Here is a 14,764-nt window from a genome sequence, read left to right as displayed (position 1 = left end):
TTCTCTGTGGGGGTGAGGAGGCACAGGGACAGAGGATTGTTCTGCGAGGGGGCACGGGGACAGAGGATTGTTCTGCGAGGGGGCACGGGGACAGAGGATTGTTCTGCGAGGGGGCACGGGGACAGAGGATTGTTCTGCGAGGGGGCACGGGGACAGAGGATTGTTCTGCGAGGGGGCACGGGGACAGAGGATTGTTCTGCGAGGGGGCACGGGGACAGAGGATTGTTCTGTGAGGGGGCACGGGGACAGAGGATTGTTCTGTGAGGGGGCACGGGGACAGAGGATTGTTCTGCGAGGGGGCACGGGGACAGAGGATTGTTCTGCGAGGGGGCACGGGGACAGAGGATTGTTCTGCGAGGGGGCACGGGGACAGAGGATTGTTTTGCGAGGGGGCACGGGGACAGAGGATTGTTTTCTGTGGGGGTGAAGGAGAATGGACAGAGGATTGGAAAAACAAGAGGCAGCATCAGGTTTCCTAATAACACTGTGCGACCCCGACGCTGTTAATGTCAATGGGCTTTTGTTTTTGCAAACAATGTGAAACAGTGCACTGTGGTGCTGCGTGGGCATGTACTGAGGCCCATCTCACATACAGAACACTAAGATGCACTAAGCCGTATGTCTCTCTGGCCTTTAGCAGAGGTGCGTGTGTCAACGTGGTCATTTGTTCTCTGAGTGACTGATTTAAACAGACACTGAATTCCCACCTTTCTTTTGTTCTTCCCCTCATCCTGGCCATGACTTCTTATCACTTCCCTTGTTATCGCTCTCTCTTCTTCCTCTTTTTATTCTCGATCTCCCTCTGTCCATCTTCCTCTTTCCATTTTTTTTCTTTTACCTTTCACTTCTCTCTCCCTCCTTCCCTCCCAACCTCCTTCCCACCCACCCTCTCTCCCCCTCCCACCCTCTCTCTCTCTCTCTCCCACCCTCTCTCTCTCTCCCACCCTCTCTCTCTCTCCCACCCTCTCTCTCTCTCCCACCCTCTCTCTCTCTCCCACCCTCTCTCTCCCTCCCACCCTCTCTCTCTCTCCCACCCTCTCTCTCCCACCCTCTCTCTCCCTCCCACCCCTCTCCCTCCCACCCTCTCCCTCCCACCCTCTCTCTCTCTCCCACCCTCTCTCTCCCACCCTCTCTCTCTCCCACCCTCTCTCTCTCCCCACCCTCTCCCTCCCACCCTCTCTCTCCCTCCCACCCTCTCTCTCTCTCCCCTCCCACCCTCTCTCTCTCTCGCTCCCACCCTCTCTCTCTCTCCCCACCCTCTCTCTCTCTCCCTCCCACCCTCTCTCTCTCTCGCTCCCCACCCTCTCTCTCTCTCTCGCTCCCACCCTCTCTCTCTCTCGCTCCCAACCTCTCTCTCTCTCGCTCCCAACCTCTCTCTCTCTCGCTCCCAACCTCTCTCTCTCTCGCTCCCAACCTCTCTCTCTCTCGCTCCCAACCTCTCTCTCTCTCGCTCCCAACCTCTCTCTCTCTCCTCCCACCCTCTCTCTCTCTCTCCCAACCTCTCTCTCTCTCGCTCCCACCCTCTCTCTCTCTCGCTCCCACCCTCTCTCTCTCTCCCACCCTCTCTCTCTCTCTCTCTCCCTCTCTCTCTCTCTCTCTCTCTCTCTCTCCTCTCTCTCTCTCTCTCTCTCTCTCTCTCTCTCTCTCTCTCTCTCTCTCTCTCTCTCTCTCTCTCTCTCTCTCTCTCTCTCCCTCTCTCTCTCTCTCTCCCTCCCACCTTCTCTCTCTCCCCCACCCACCTTCTCTCTCTCTCCTCCCACCTTCTCTCTCTCTCCCTCCCACCTTCTCTCTCTCTCCCTCCCACCCTCTCTCTCCCTCCCTCCCTCTCACCCTCTCTCTCCCTCCCACCCTCTCTCTCTCTCCCTCCCACCCTCTCTCGCTCTCTCCCTCCCACCCTCTCTCTCTCTCTCCCTCCCACCCTCTCTCTCTCCCACCCTCTCTCTCTCTCTCTCTCTCTCTCTCTCTCTCTCTCCCTCCCACCCTCTCTCTCTCCCTCCCACCTTTTCTCTCTCCTCCCACCTTCTCTCTCTCTCCCTCCCACCTTCTCTCTCCCACCCTCTCTCTCTCTCTCTCTCCCTCCCACCCTCTCTCTCGCTCCAACCCTCTCTCTCTCTCGCTCCAACCCTCTCTCTCTCTCGCTCCCACCCTCTCTCTCTCTCTCTCTCGCTCCCACCCTCTCTCTCTCTCTCTCTCGCTCCCACCCTCTCTCTCTCTCTCTCGCTCCCACCCTCTCTCTCTCTCTCTCTCGCTCCCACCCTCTCTCTCTCTCTCTCTCTCTCTCGCTCCCACCCTCTCTCTCTCTCTCTCGCTCCCACCCTCTCTCTCTCTCTCGCTCCCACCCTCTCTCTCTCTCTCTCTCTCCCACCCTCTCTCTCTCTCTCTCTCTCGCTCCCACCCTCTCTCTCTCTCTCTCTCTCTCGCTCCCACCCTCTCTCTCTCTCTCTCTCTCTCTCCCACCCTCTCTCTCTCTCTCTCTCGCTCCCACCCTCTCTCTCTCTCTCTCTCTCTCGCTCCCACCCTCTCTCTCTCTCTCTCTCTCGCTCCCACCCTCTCTCTCTCTCTCTCTCGCTCCCACCCTCTCTCTCTCTCTCTCTCTCGCTCCCACCCTCTCTCTCTCTCTCTCTCGCTCCCACCCTCTCTCTCTCTCTCTCTCTCGCCTCCCACCCTCTCTCTCTCTCTCTCTCCTCCCACCCTCTCTCTCTCTCTCTCTCCCACCCTCTCTCTCTCTCTCTCTCGCTCCCACCCTCTCTCTCTCTCTCTCTCTCCCACCCTCTCTCTCTCTCTCCTCCCACCCTCTCTCTCTCTCTCCTCCCACCCTCTCTCTCTCTCTCGCTCCCACCCTCTCTCTCTCTCTCGCTCCCACCCTCTCTCTCTCTCGCTCCCACCCTCTCTCTCTCTCTCTCCCACCCTCTCTCTCTCTCTCCTCCCACCCTCTCTCTCTCTCTCTCGCTCCCACCCTCTCTCTCTCTCTCCCTCCCACCCTCTCTCTCTCTCTCGCTCCCACCCTCTCTCTCTCTCTCGCTCCCACCCTCTCTCTCTCTCTCGCTCCCACCCTCTCTCTCTCTCTCTCTCTCCTCCCACCCTCTCTCTCTCTCTCTCTCTCGCTCCCACCCTCTCTCTCTCTCTCTCTCTCCCCACCCTCTCTCTCTCTCTCTCTCTCCCACCCCCACCCTCTCGCTCTCTCACTCCCACCCTCTCTCTCTCTCCTCCCACCCCCCTCTCTCTCTCGCTCCCACCCCCCCCTCTCTCGCTCCCACCCCCCCCCTCTCTCTCTCTCTCTCTCTCTTTCCCACCCTCTCTCTCTCTCGCTCCCACCCTCTCTCTCTCTCCTCCCACCCTCTCTCTCTCTCGCTCCCACCCTCTCTCTCTCTCGCTCCCACCCTCTCTCTCTCTCGCTCCCACCCTCTCTCTCTCTCGCTCCCACCCTCTCTCTCTCTCGCTCCCACCCTCTCTCTCTCTCGCTCCCACCCTCTCTCTCTCTCGCTCCCACCCTCTCTCTCTCTCTCGCTCCCACCCTCTCTCTCTCTCTCCTCCCACCCTCTCTCTCTCTCGCTCCCACCCTCTCTCTCTCTCTCGCTCCCACCCTCTCTCTCTCTCGCTCCCACCCCTCTCTCTCTCGCTCCCACCCCCTCTCTCTCGCTCCCACCCCCTCTCTCTCTCTCTCTCTCTCTTTCCCACCCTCTCTCTCTCTCGCTCCCACCCTCTCTCTCTCTCCTCCCACCCTCTCTCTCTCTCGCTCCCACCCTCTCTCTCTCTCGCTCCCACCCTCTCTCTCGCTCCCACCCTCTCTCTCTCTCGCTCCCACCCTCTCTCTCTCTCGCTCCCACCCTCTCTCTCTCTCTCGCTCCCACCCTCTCTCTCTCTCGCTCCCACCTCTCTCTCTCTCGCTCCCCCCTCTCTCTCTCTCGCTCCCACCCTCTCTCTCTCTCTCCTCCCACCCTCTCTCTCTCTCGCTCCCACCCTCTCTCTCTCTCCTCCCACCCTCTCTCTCTCTCGCTCCCACCCTCTCTCTCTCTCGCTCCCACCCTCTCTCTCTCTCGCTCCCACCCTCTCTCTCTCGCTCCCACCCTCTCTCTCTCTCGCTCCCACCCTCTCTCTCTCTCCTCCCACCCTCTCTCTCTCTCGCTCCCACCCTCTCTCTCTCTCTCTCTCTCTCTCTCTCTCTCTCTCTCTCCTCCCACCCCCTCTCTCTCTCTCCCTCCCACCCCCCTCTCTCTCTCTCCCTCCCACCCCCCTCTCTCTCTCCCTCCCACCCCCCTCTCTCTATCCCTCCCACCTTCTCTCTATCCCTCCCACCCTCTCTCTCTCCCCTCCCACCTTCTCTCTCTCCCTCCCACCTTCTCTCTCTCCCTCCCACCTTCTCTCTCTCTCCCCTCCCACCCTCTCTCTCTCTCCCTCCCACCCCTCTCTCTCTCTCTCCCTCCCACCCTCTCTCTCTCTCTCTCCCTCCCACCCCCTCTCTCTCTCTCCTCCCACCCCCTCTCTCTCTCTCCCTCCCACCTTCTCTCTCTCTCCCTCCCACCCTCTCTCTCTCTCCCCTCCCACCCTCTCTCTCTCTCTCCCACCCTCTCTCTCTCTCCCTCCCACCTCCTCTCTCTCTCCCTCCCACCTCCTCTCTCTCTCCCTCCCACCTCCTCTCTCTCCCTCCCACCTCCTCTCTCTCTCCCACCTCTCTCCCTCCCACTCTCCCTCCCACCCTCTCTCTCTCTCCTCCCACCCTCTCTCTCTCTCCCTCCCACCTCCTCTCTCTCCCTCCCACCTTCTCTCTCTCCCTCCCACCCTCCTCTCTCTCTCTCCCTCCCTCCCCCTCTCTCTCTCTCTCCCTCCCACCCTCTCTCTCTCTCTCCCCTCCCACCCTCTCTCTCTCTCTCTCCCTCCCACCCTCTCTCTCTCTCTCCCTCCCACCCTCTCTCTCTCTCCCTCCCACCCTCTCTCTCTCTCTCCCTCCCACCCTCTCTCTCTCTCTCCCTCCCACCCCCTCTCTCCCTCCCACCCTCTCTCTCTCCCTCCCACCCTCTCTCTCTCTCCCCTCCCACCCTCTCTCTCCCTCCCACCCTCTCTCTCTCTCCCTCCCACCTCCTCTCTCTCTCCCTCCCACCTCCTCTCTCTCTCCCTCCCACCTTCTCTCTCTCTCCCTCCCACCTTCTCTCTCTCTCCCTCCCACCTTCTCTCTCCCCTCCCACCCTCTCTCTCTCTCTCTCTCCCTCCCACCCTCTCTCTCTCTCTCTCCCTCCCACCCTCTCTCTCTCCCACTCTCTCCCTCCCACCCTCTCTCTCCCTCCCTCCCTCCCACCCTCTCTCTCCCTCCCACACTCTCTCTCTCTATCTCCCTCCCACCCTCTCTCTCTCCCTCCCACCCTCTCTCTCTCTCTCCCACCCTCTCTCTCTCCCTCCCACCCTCTCTCTCTCTCCCCCTCCCACCCTCTCTCTCTCCCTCCCTCCCACCCTCTCTCTCTCCCTCCCACCCTCTCTCTCTCTCTCCCTCCCACCCCTCTCTCTCTCTCCCCCCCTCCCACCCTCTCTCTCTCTCTCTCCTCCCACCCTCTCTCTCTCTCTCCCTCCCACCCTCTCTCTCTCTCTCTCTCCCACCCACCTCTCTCTCTCTCGCTCCCACCCTCTCTCTCTCGCTCCCACCCTCTCTCTCTCCCTCCCACCCTCTCTCTCTCCCTCCCACCCTCCCTCCCACCCTCTCTCTCTCTCCCCTCCCTCCCTCCCCCACCCTCTCTCTCTCTCCCTCCTTCCCTCTCTCTCTTCTCTCTCCCTCCCCCTCTCTCTCCCTCCCTCCTTCCCTCCCTCCCACCCTCTCTGTCAGGTTGTTGTCAGCGGTGTTGAGGACATCAGAGGTGGAGTCCAGGGCTACGAGGGCCAGTCTGACAGAACTGCTCAGCCCTCAGATGGGGAAGGACATTGTGTGGTTCCTCAAACGCTGGGCCAAGACTTACCTACTGGTGGACGAGAAACTCTACGAACAGGTACAACTAACACCAGACACCACTGTCTGATTTGTCTTAAAATGGCCGTCCATAATACAAAACTTCTCACTACAACCCCCTCTAAGTTCCTAAGGCCCACAGAACACTGGCATGGTAATGTCTCGGGCATGGATTTGACAGATGACTTCATAAATAGTCTTTGTGATAGTCACTGAACCCTACTGTACACTGTACGAGGTGGCGGCTACTGTACACTTGAGGTGACGAAGAGGTGGCTACTGGACACTTGAGGTGGTGAAAATGCTAGGGATGGTCTTCCAACACTTTCATGTTTACACCACCAGTTCGGTCATGTTTACACCACCCGTGCTCTGTCACCTTGACAACAGTGTACTCTCTGGAAGTGTGTTGTAGAAGCTGGTTCCCTGTGGATTATGGCATTGTGAGGAGGAGTGCAGTATATCACTGGACTGGACAATGGCTATTTATGACATCTGATCTTTTAAAGTGTTGCAGTGTTTTTCATCTATCCCTCCACCATTTCACACCACTTTCTCACTATTTTCATCCCTCCTTTAGATCAGTATCCCCCTGAGCATGGCATTCGGGGCGGACACAGAGGGGGCCCAGTGGATTGTGGGATACCTGCTAGAGAAGGTGATCAACAACCTGTCTGTGTGGAGCTCTGAACCTGAACTGGCCAACGACACGGTGGAGCTACTGGTCTGTCTGGTGGAGAAGAGGGAGAGGTGAGACACTGACTGACTGGCTGAGCGACTGGTCAGGTGGAGCTACTGGTCTGTCTGGTGGAGAAGAGGGAGAGGTGAGAGACTGACTGACTGGCTGAGCGACTGGTCAGGTGGAGCTACTGGTCTGTCTGGTGGAGAAGAGGGAGAGGTGAGACACTGACTGACTGGCTGAGCGACTGGTCAGGTGGAGCTACTGGTCTGTCTGGTGGAGAAGAGGGAGAGGTGAGACACTGACTGACTGGCTGAGCGACTGGTCAGGTGGAGCTACTGGTCTGTCTGGTGGAGAAGAGGGAGAGGTGAGAGACTGACTGACTGGCTGAGCGACTGGTCAGGTGGAGCTACTGGTCTGTCTGGTGGAGAAGAGGGAGAGGTGAGACACTGACTGACTGGCTGAGCGACTGGTCAGGTGGAGCTACTGGTCTGTCTGGTGGAGAAGAGGGAGAGGTGAGAGACTGACTGACTGGTCAGGTGGAACTACTAGTCTGTATGGTGGAGAAGAGGGAGAGGTGAGACACTGACTGACTGGCTGAGCGACTGGTCAGGTGGAGATACTAGTCTGTATGGTGGAGAAGAGGGAGAGGTGAGACACTGACTGACTGGCTGAGCGACTGGTCAGGTGGAGCTACTGGTCTGTCTGGTGGAGAAGAGGGAGAGGTGAGAGACTGAGTGACTGGTCAGGTGGCGATACTAGTCTGTATGGTGGAGAAGAGGGAGAGGTGAGACACTGACTGACTGGCTGAGCGACTGGTCAGGTGGAGCTACTGGTCTGTCTGGTGGAGAAGAGGGAGAGGTGAGAGACTGACTGACTGGCTGAGTGACTGGTCAGGTGGAGCTACTGGTCTGTCTGGTGGAGAAGAGGGAGAGGTGAGACACTGACTGAGTGGCTGAGCGACTGGTCAGGTGGAGCTACTGGTCTGTCTGGTGGAGAAGAGGGAGAGGTGAGAGACTGACTGACTGGTCAGGTGGAGCTACTAGTCTGTATGGTGGAGAAGAGGGAGAGGTGAGACACTGACTGACTGGCTGAGTGACTGGTCAGGTGGAGATACTAGTCTGTATGGTGGAGAAGAGGGAGAGGTGAGACACTGACTGACTGGCTGAGCGACTGGTCAGGTGGAGATAATAGTCTGTATGGTGGAGAAGAGGGAGAGGTGAGACACTGACTGACTGGCTGAGCGACTGGTCAGGTGGAGCTACTGGTCTGTCTGGTGGAGAAGAGGGAGAGGTGAGAGACTGACTGACTGGCTGAGCGACTGGTCAGGTGGAGCTACTGGTCTGTCTGGTGGAGAAGAGGGAGAGGTGAGACACTGACTGACTGGCTGAGTGACTGGTCAGGTGGAGCTACTGGTCTGTCTGGTGGAGAAGAGGGAGAGGTGAGAGACTGACTGACTGGTCAGGTGGAGCTACTAGTCTGTATGGTGGAGAAGAGGGAGAGGTGAGACACTGACTGACTGGCTGAGTGACTGGTCAGGTGGAGATACTAGTCTGTATGGTGGAGAAGAGGGAGAGGTGAGACACTGACTGACTGGCTGAGCGACTGGTCAGGTGGAGATAATAGTCTGTATGGTGGAGAAGAGGGAGAGGTGAGACACTGACTGACTGGCTGAGCGACTGGTCAGGTGGAGCTACTGGTCTGTCAGGTGGAGAAGAGGGAGAGGTGAGACACTGGATGACTGACTGACTTGCTGACTGATCAGGTGGAGCTACTGGTCTATCTGGTGGAGAAGAGGGAGAGGTGAGACACTGACTGACTGGCTGAGCGACTGGTCAGGTGGAGCTACTGGTCTGTCAGGTGGAGAAGAGGGAGAGGTGAGACACTGACTGACTGGCTGAGCGACTGGTCAGGTGGAGCTACTGGTCTGTCAGGTGGAGAAGAGGGAGAGGTGAGACACTGGATGACTGACTGACTTGCTGACTGATCAGGTGGAGCTACTGGTCTATCTGGTGGAGAAGAGGGAGAGGTGAGACACTGACTGACTGGCTGAGCGACTGGTCAGGTGGAGCTACTGGTCTGTCAGGTGGAGAAGAGGGAGAGGTGAGACACTGGATGACTGACTGACTTGCTGACTGATCAGGTGGAGCTACTGGTCTGTCTGGTGGAGAAGAGGGAGAGGTGAGACACTGACTCAATTCTGTATCCTGACTTGAAATATGCACACACAAAAATATAGATAGGATATGAGCCTAAGCGTTGGTGCTTGAAACAACGCCCCCTTGTGGTGGAATGATGGTTTTTTAGTTTTTCATTATCTCGCCAATGATATCAAATGCCAACAAACATTTCTCCATCCCTCCTTTCTCAGGGCCAACATTGTGGTACAGTGTGAGAACTGGTGGAACTTAGCAAAGCAGTTTGCCAGCCGCAGCCCTCCCCTAGACCTGCTGTCCAGCTCAGTACAGAGGTCCCTGATGAAGGCCCTGGTTCTGGGGGGCTTTGCACACATGGACTCAGACACCAAACAGCAGTACTGGACAGAGGTGGGGAACCCTATAGAAGCCAGAGACAACACACACACTGAATCCCCCACTGAATCCCTGAATGGAACTAACTCACACACGTCCCTCAAAGGACAATACCTGACTGCTCTCAAGTGTCATCTCCCTTCAGATTTCCTTTATATAGGCTCTCATTCCAAATGGACTTCAGCTGGTAGCACATTGAGATCTCAATAGTTTTTTTCCCTGTAACTTCCCTACTGTGGTGATTCTGTTTAACCACTATCCACATAGACTTCAGTAGTAACAAACGGTGAAGCCAAATTATTTAACCAAAACCATTAGATTTCCCGAGTCTATCGTGTGATAATGATCCTCATAATGATCTTGAAGGCCTTTGTATAGTAATGCAAGATGACTCCAAAGCCATTGGGAGAGATTTAAGAATGAGATGGCAGCTGGCTTGACTTCCAGTTGCTCTGACTGTAGAGTGGGTACAGTACAGTAGACCATTGGAGAAGAGTTGGGAATGAAAATAGCCCGATCTTTCTCTCTTCATCCCTTCTCTCCTTTGGGGGTTGGAGCCACGTTACTGTGAAGTACTTTGTGACAAATGTTGTTGATTGATTGGATATGATTGATTGATCACCTCTCTGATCCTCTCCCTCCAGGTGCTGCACCCCCTCCAGCAGCGCTTCCTCAACCTGATCAACCAGGAGAACTTTCCTCAGATCTGTCAGGAGGAGAGTGTGAAGCGGGAGATCGTTGCCACCCTGGAGGCCCTGTGTGGCATCGCCGAGGCAACACAGATCGACAACGTGGCGTCTCTCTTCAGCTTCCTCATGGACTTCCTGTCCAGCTGCATCGGCCTGATGGAGGTGTACCGCAACACACCAGAGACGGTGAATCTCATCATCGAGGTGTTCGTGGAGGTCGCCCACAAACAGATCTGCTACCTGGGAGAGGTGAGGATCACTTTAATAAGAATCACACACTTGATTACAAATCCTTCTACTTGTATTCTGCGTAAAGCAATTTAATCGGATAGGTTTCAAGTTTTATTAGTCGTATGTACAGGATACACATGGTGTATTCTAGACAATAAGGAATAATAAAAGATAAGAATATGAATAAAGTAAGTAGCTCAGTAGAATATAATAAACATTTTATCATAAGTATAATATAGGAAGGCACAGTTTATAGTCCAATATTTACACTTGAATAAGAGAAAGGGGGAATTGGGGGACAAGTGTTTAAATTGTGCAGTATTCGCCATTGTAAATAAGAGTCTGGTAGCTGTGTGTGTGGGAGATTTCACTGGGAAGACGAGTCAACAGCTACCTCTTCTCCCTCTCCGCCCCCCAGTCGAAGTCTATGAAGCTGTACGAGGTGTGCCTGACTCTGCTGCAGGTCTACTCTAAGAACAACCTGGGTAGGAAGAGGGCTGATGTGGCAGCTGAGGAGGACCAGTACCAGGACCTGCTGCTCATCATGGAGCTGCTCACCAACCTGCTCTCTAAGGAGTTCATTGACTTCTCAGACACAGGTGTGTGTCTTCATCTCCAAAATCAGCCAATGTTTATGTATAATATTTTAGGTTCCTAGTTAATTGTCGATACTTACCAAGTCCTCTCTTGTGTTTGCGTGTTGATGTTGGAATAGATGATGTGTTCCGGGGGCAGGAGCAGGGTTCGGGAGCGGCAGGTCGGTCGGTGTCGGCTGCAGACGTAGTTCTGTTTGGGGTCAACATCATTCTGCCTCTCATGTCTCAGGACCTGCTCAAGGTAAGACCCAGGGCCAATTCATGTACAATGCTCCCTTCCTTGAAGTAGTTTTGAAGTAGTGATCTACATAGTCACTGTACTACAAACGGTTGTATAACTGGTTTGTCGCTGTGTGCTTCCAGTTCCCGTCTCTGTGTAACCAGTACTACAAGCTCATCACGTTCATCTGTGAGATTTTTCCTGAGAAGATCCCCCAGCTACCAGAGGAGCTGTTCAAGAGTCTCATGTACTCCCTAGAGCTGGGCATGACATCCATGAGTTCAGAGGTCAGCCAGCTGTGTCTGGAGGCTCTGTCCCCCCTGGCTGAGCAGTGTGCCAAGACCCAGGAGAAAGACACGCCCCTCTTCATCGCTACACGCCACTTCCTCAAGGTGAGGCACCCCCCTCCGGGGATTTTCTCCTAACTGCAGGGTCTGCCTCATTTAATTGTGCTCAAAAAGAGGAAATGTTTTGTAATGGAAAATCTTTCTCTCTCCCTCTCTAGTTGGTGTTTGACATGCTGGTACTGCAGAAACACAACACAGAGATCACAGTGGCAGCGGGAGAAGCTCTCTATACACTAGTGTGTCTGCATCAAGTGAGTATACTTCCCACGCACATGAGTCTTGATTGGCTAGGGTGATCCAAGATAATGTGGACGTTGTGCCTCATATGATGACGTAATTCCCTATCCTCTCTCCAGGCGGAGTACAAGGAGCTGGTGGAGTCTCTGCTCGCCACCCAGCGAGACGCCGTCATCTACCAGCGACTGGCTGACGCCTTTAACAAGCTGACAGCCAGCAGCACGCCCCCGAGCATGGACCGCAAGCAGAAGGTAGACTTCCTCAAGAGCCTAGAGGAGTTTGTGTCCAACGTAGGTGGGCTGCTCTGTGTCAAATAACCACTAGCCCCCAAACTCCCCTCCTCCCTAGCACCTATTTCTATGTCCAACCCGCTCACCGACGATCTACCCATCTACCTTGACCAGGCCAAACCATGAAACAGAGACCGACAGAGCTGAGGAGCTGCACTGTTAGACTGTGACATAAAGGGGGAAGGTTGAGACACTGAAGGGAGCAGGGGTGTGGACTGGACTATAGTGTCGTTTGGGCAGGTTTCCACGCCTGCTCCTCCCCCATCCTCTCCTTTTTCATCAGAGGCCCCCACGCACACATACAGTGGGGGAGGGGGGGATCAGAGAGGGATGGACTTGTCCCCTCACCCAATAATTTTTTGAGTTTGCCAGTGGGAGGGTTGGGATGAACACAACAGGAGTAGGTGCCAATCTGTTCTGAGAACGCTATGCCTCTCCCTCTCTCCCTGCCTCTACACCCTCACCCCCCCCCCCAGAGTGCCTTTGATTTCTTGTTTGTGTCGTGTGTCGACTCCTGTGTGTCCATGTGGCCAAGCTGAGACGTGTCTTACGTACAGCAACGACTGTGCCTGTCACATACCAAGAACACGGTGGAAGCACACACACACAGATCTCCATGACAACGAGAGGCTCGATCCCGCCACCTTCGGGCTGCTGAATCTGTTAAATGGGAGGGCCGATGACAAAAAAAAAAACAAATCACTTCATGTTCATCAAGGGTGTATATATGTTTTTTTTTTAAAGTGGAAAAAATATATGTTTAAAACAATGACTGAAAAGTTTTATAAGATAGATGGCAGAGAAGCTGAATTTGTATGGTTATGATGAGTTCACTTTAAGAAAGAGGGCGAATTTGAAAACGTTTTATTAGATTTCTTTATCATTCTGGATTGTAGTTCTATTCTCTGCCACCCTCTGTCTCCCTAGAACCATTTCAGTCCTGACTGCCCACAGCCAAGACACAGACAATTATTGGAAGCCTTAGGCCCGTAGGAAGGTTGGGCCCCTGAAGTTTAGCAGACTCTCTCTAGTTATATTTTTCTATGTCACAGCCACTCTTTCCACTTCAAAACACACTGGATGGAAGTTAAAGTCCCTATAACTGAAGCAATAATGAACCAAAAAAGGAACATACAGTGCCTTCAGAAAGTTTTCAGACCCCTTGACTTTTTCCACGTTTTGTTACGTTACAGCCTTATTTTAAAATGGATAAAATAAAACAATTTCCTCAGCAATCGACACACAATACCTCATAATGACAAAGCGAAAACAGAAAAAAAGTTTGCTAATTTATTAAAATCTGTAAACAGAAATACCTTGTTTACATAGGTATTCAGACACTTTGCTATGAGACTCGAAATGGAGCTCAGGTGCATCCTGTTTCCATTGATCATCCTTGATGTTTACAACTTGATTAGAGTCCACCTGTGGTGAATTCAATTGATTGGAAATGATTTGGAAAGGAAACACACCTGTCTGTATAAGGTCCCACAGTTGACAGTGCATGTCAGAGCAGGCCGAGCAATCGGGGATGAAGGGCATTGGTCAGGGAGGTGAACAAGAACCCAATGGTCACTGACAGAGCTCTAGAGTTCCTCTGTGGAGATGGGAGAACCTTCCACTTGGAGTTTGCCAAAAGGCACCTAAAGACTCTGACCATGAGAAACCAGATTCTCTGGTCTGATGAAACCAAGATTGAACTATTTGGCCTGAATGCCAAGCGTACATCTGGAGGAAACCTGGCACCTTCCCAAGGTTGAAGCATAGTGGTGGCAGCATCATGCTGTGGGGATGTTTTTCAGCGGCGGAGACTGTTCATGCTCGAGGCAAAGATGAACAGAAAAAATTGAGTGATCCTTGATGAAAACCTTCTCCAGAGTGCTCAGGACCTCAGACTGGGGCGATGGTCGACCCTAAGCACACAGCCAAGACAACCCCGGAGTGTCTTCGGGACAAGTCTCTGAATGTCATTGAGTGGCCCAGCCAGAGCCTGGACTTGAACCCGATCAAACATCTCTTGAGAGACCTGAAAATAGCTGTGCAGCAATGCTCCCTATCCAACCTGACAGAGCTTGAGAAGATCTGCAGAGAAGAATGGGAGATACTCCCCAAATGCAGGTGTGCCAAGCTTGTAGCGTCATACCGAAGAAGACTTGAAGCTGTAATCGCTGCCAAAGATGCTTCAACAAAGTACTTTATTAAGGGTCTGAAACTAATGTAAATGTGATATTAACTTTTTTTTGTAAATGAGAGAAAAAAATCTATTAACCAAGTTTTTGCTTTGTCATTATGGGGTATTGTGTGTCAATTTACGGGGGGGGGGGGACAATTTAATCCATTTTAGAATAAGGCTGTAATTTAACAAAATGTGGAAAAAGTCAAGGGGTCTGAATACTTTCCGAATACACTGTAACCACTTGTTTTAACCATGCATTTGAGACTGACTCACTGCCCTTCCTCTGTTTAGAGCACAACCCTGGTTATTTGGAATGCCTGAATGAATTGTATTGAAATGTAAAAGTGTACATAAACTTATTATGTAAAATACTTCGTTTTTCCTTTTCTGTTTACATTGTTTTCATTTTTGTCCGTCTCAATTTCCTGTTATACAGAATATGGAAAAAGTTCCATGTCCCGTTTTGATCGTGGTTGTTGAAAACAAAATCCCAAATAAAAATGGTTGAAGTTAATGTAGAAATGATTTTAATGTATTTAATTAAACAAATAATTTTGACTGTCATTCATGCACAGTAGTGATGGGAAGTGAGGCTTTTTTTAATGAATCTTTCATTTCGTTAATCGGCGAACGATGAACTGAACTCGAAAGAGCCATGATTCTATGGGAGCTTTCATTTTTCACAGACGTGTAAACGTGTGCTTTAAACTATGTAACGTTACATTTGTTGATTGCTAGGCATACACGTATTATTTGATACATTTCAAACGAGGTCTAGTGGCTGCAACCAGACCAGATTGAACGACTCTTAACGGAATACATTGCTTGACTCCCAT

At 53.2% G+C, this 14,764-nt stretch overlaps 1 protein-coding gene across 2 annotated transcripts in view; it reads left to right on the top strand.

The window, feature by feature from the left end:
- xpo4 (exportin 4) overlaps nucleotides 1–13,006 on the top strand; it is a 41,453-nt gene extending 28,447 nt beyond the window's left edge. Inside the window, exons 14-22 of one of the 2 annotated variants that reach the window (XM_046363539.1) lie at nucleotides 5,813–5,972; nucleotides 6,513–6,682; nucleotides 8,983–9,157; nucleotides 9,787–10,080; nucleotides 10,481–10,661; nucleotides 10,778–10,899; nucleotides 11,022–11,270; nucleotides 11,384–11,476; nucleotides 11,582–13,006. In XM_046363539.1, coding sequence (XP_046219495.1) covers nucleotides 5,813–5,972; nucleotides 6,513–6,682; nucleotides 8,983–9,157; nucleotides 9,787–10,080; nucleotides 10,481–10,661; nucleotides 10,778–10,899; nucleotides 11,022–11,270; nucleotides 11,384–11,476; nucleotides 11,582–11,779 — 1,642 coding nt within the window. In that variant the 3' untranslated portion in view covers nucleotides 11,780–13,006. Of the gene's footprint in view, nucleotides 1–5,812; nucleotides 5,973–6,512; nucleotides 6,683–8,982; nucleotides 9,158–9,786; nucleotides 10,081–10,480; nucleotides 10,662–10,765; nucleotides 10,900–11,021; nucleotides 11,271–11,383; nucleotides 11,477–11,581 lie in introns of both variants that reach the window. The other variant, XM_046363537.1, reaches the window with a different exon arrangement.
- Nucleotides 13,007–14,764: the final 1,758 nt, after the last annotated feature.

Source organism: Oncorhynchus gorbuscha, linkage group LG09 (assembly GCF_021184085.1).
Source record: "Oncorhynchus gorbuscha isolate QuinsamMale2020 ecotype Even-year linkage group LG09, OgorEven_v1.0, whole genome shotgun sequence".
Lineage (NCBI taxonomy): Eukaryota > Metazoa > Chordata > Actinopteri > Salmoniformes > Salmonidae > Oncorhynchus > Oncorhynchus gorbuscha.
This window is presented reverse-complemented; position numbering and strand designations above follow the sequence as displayed.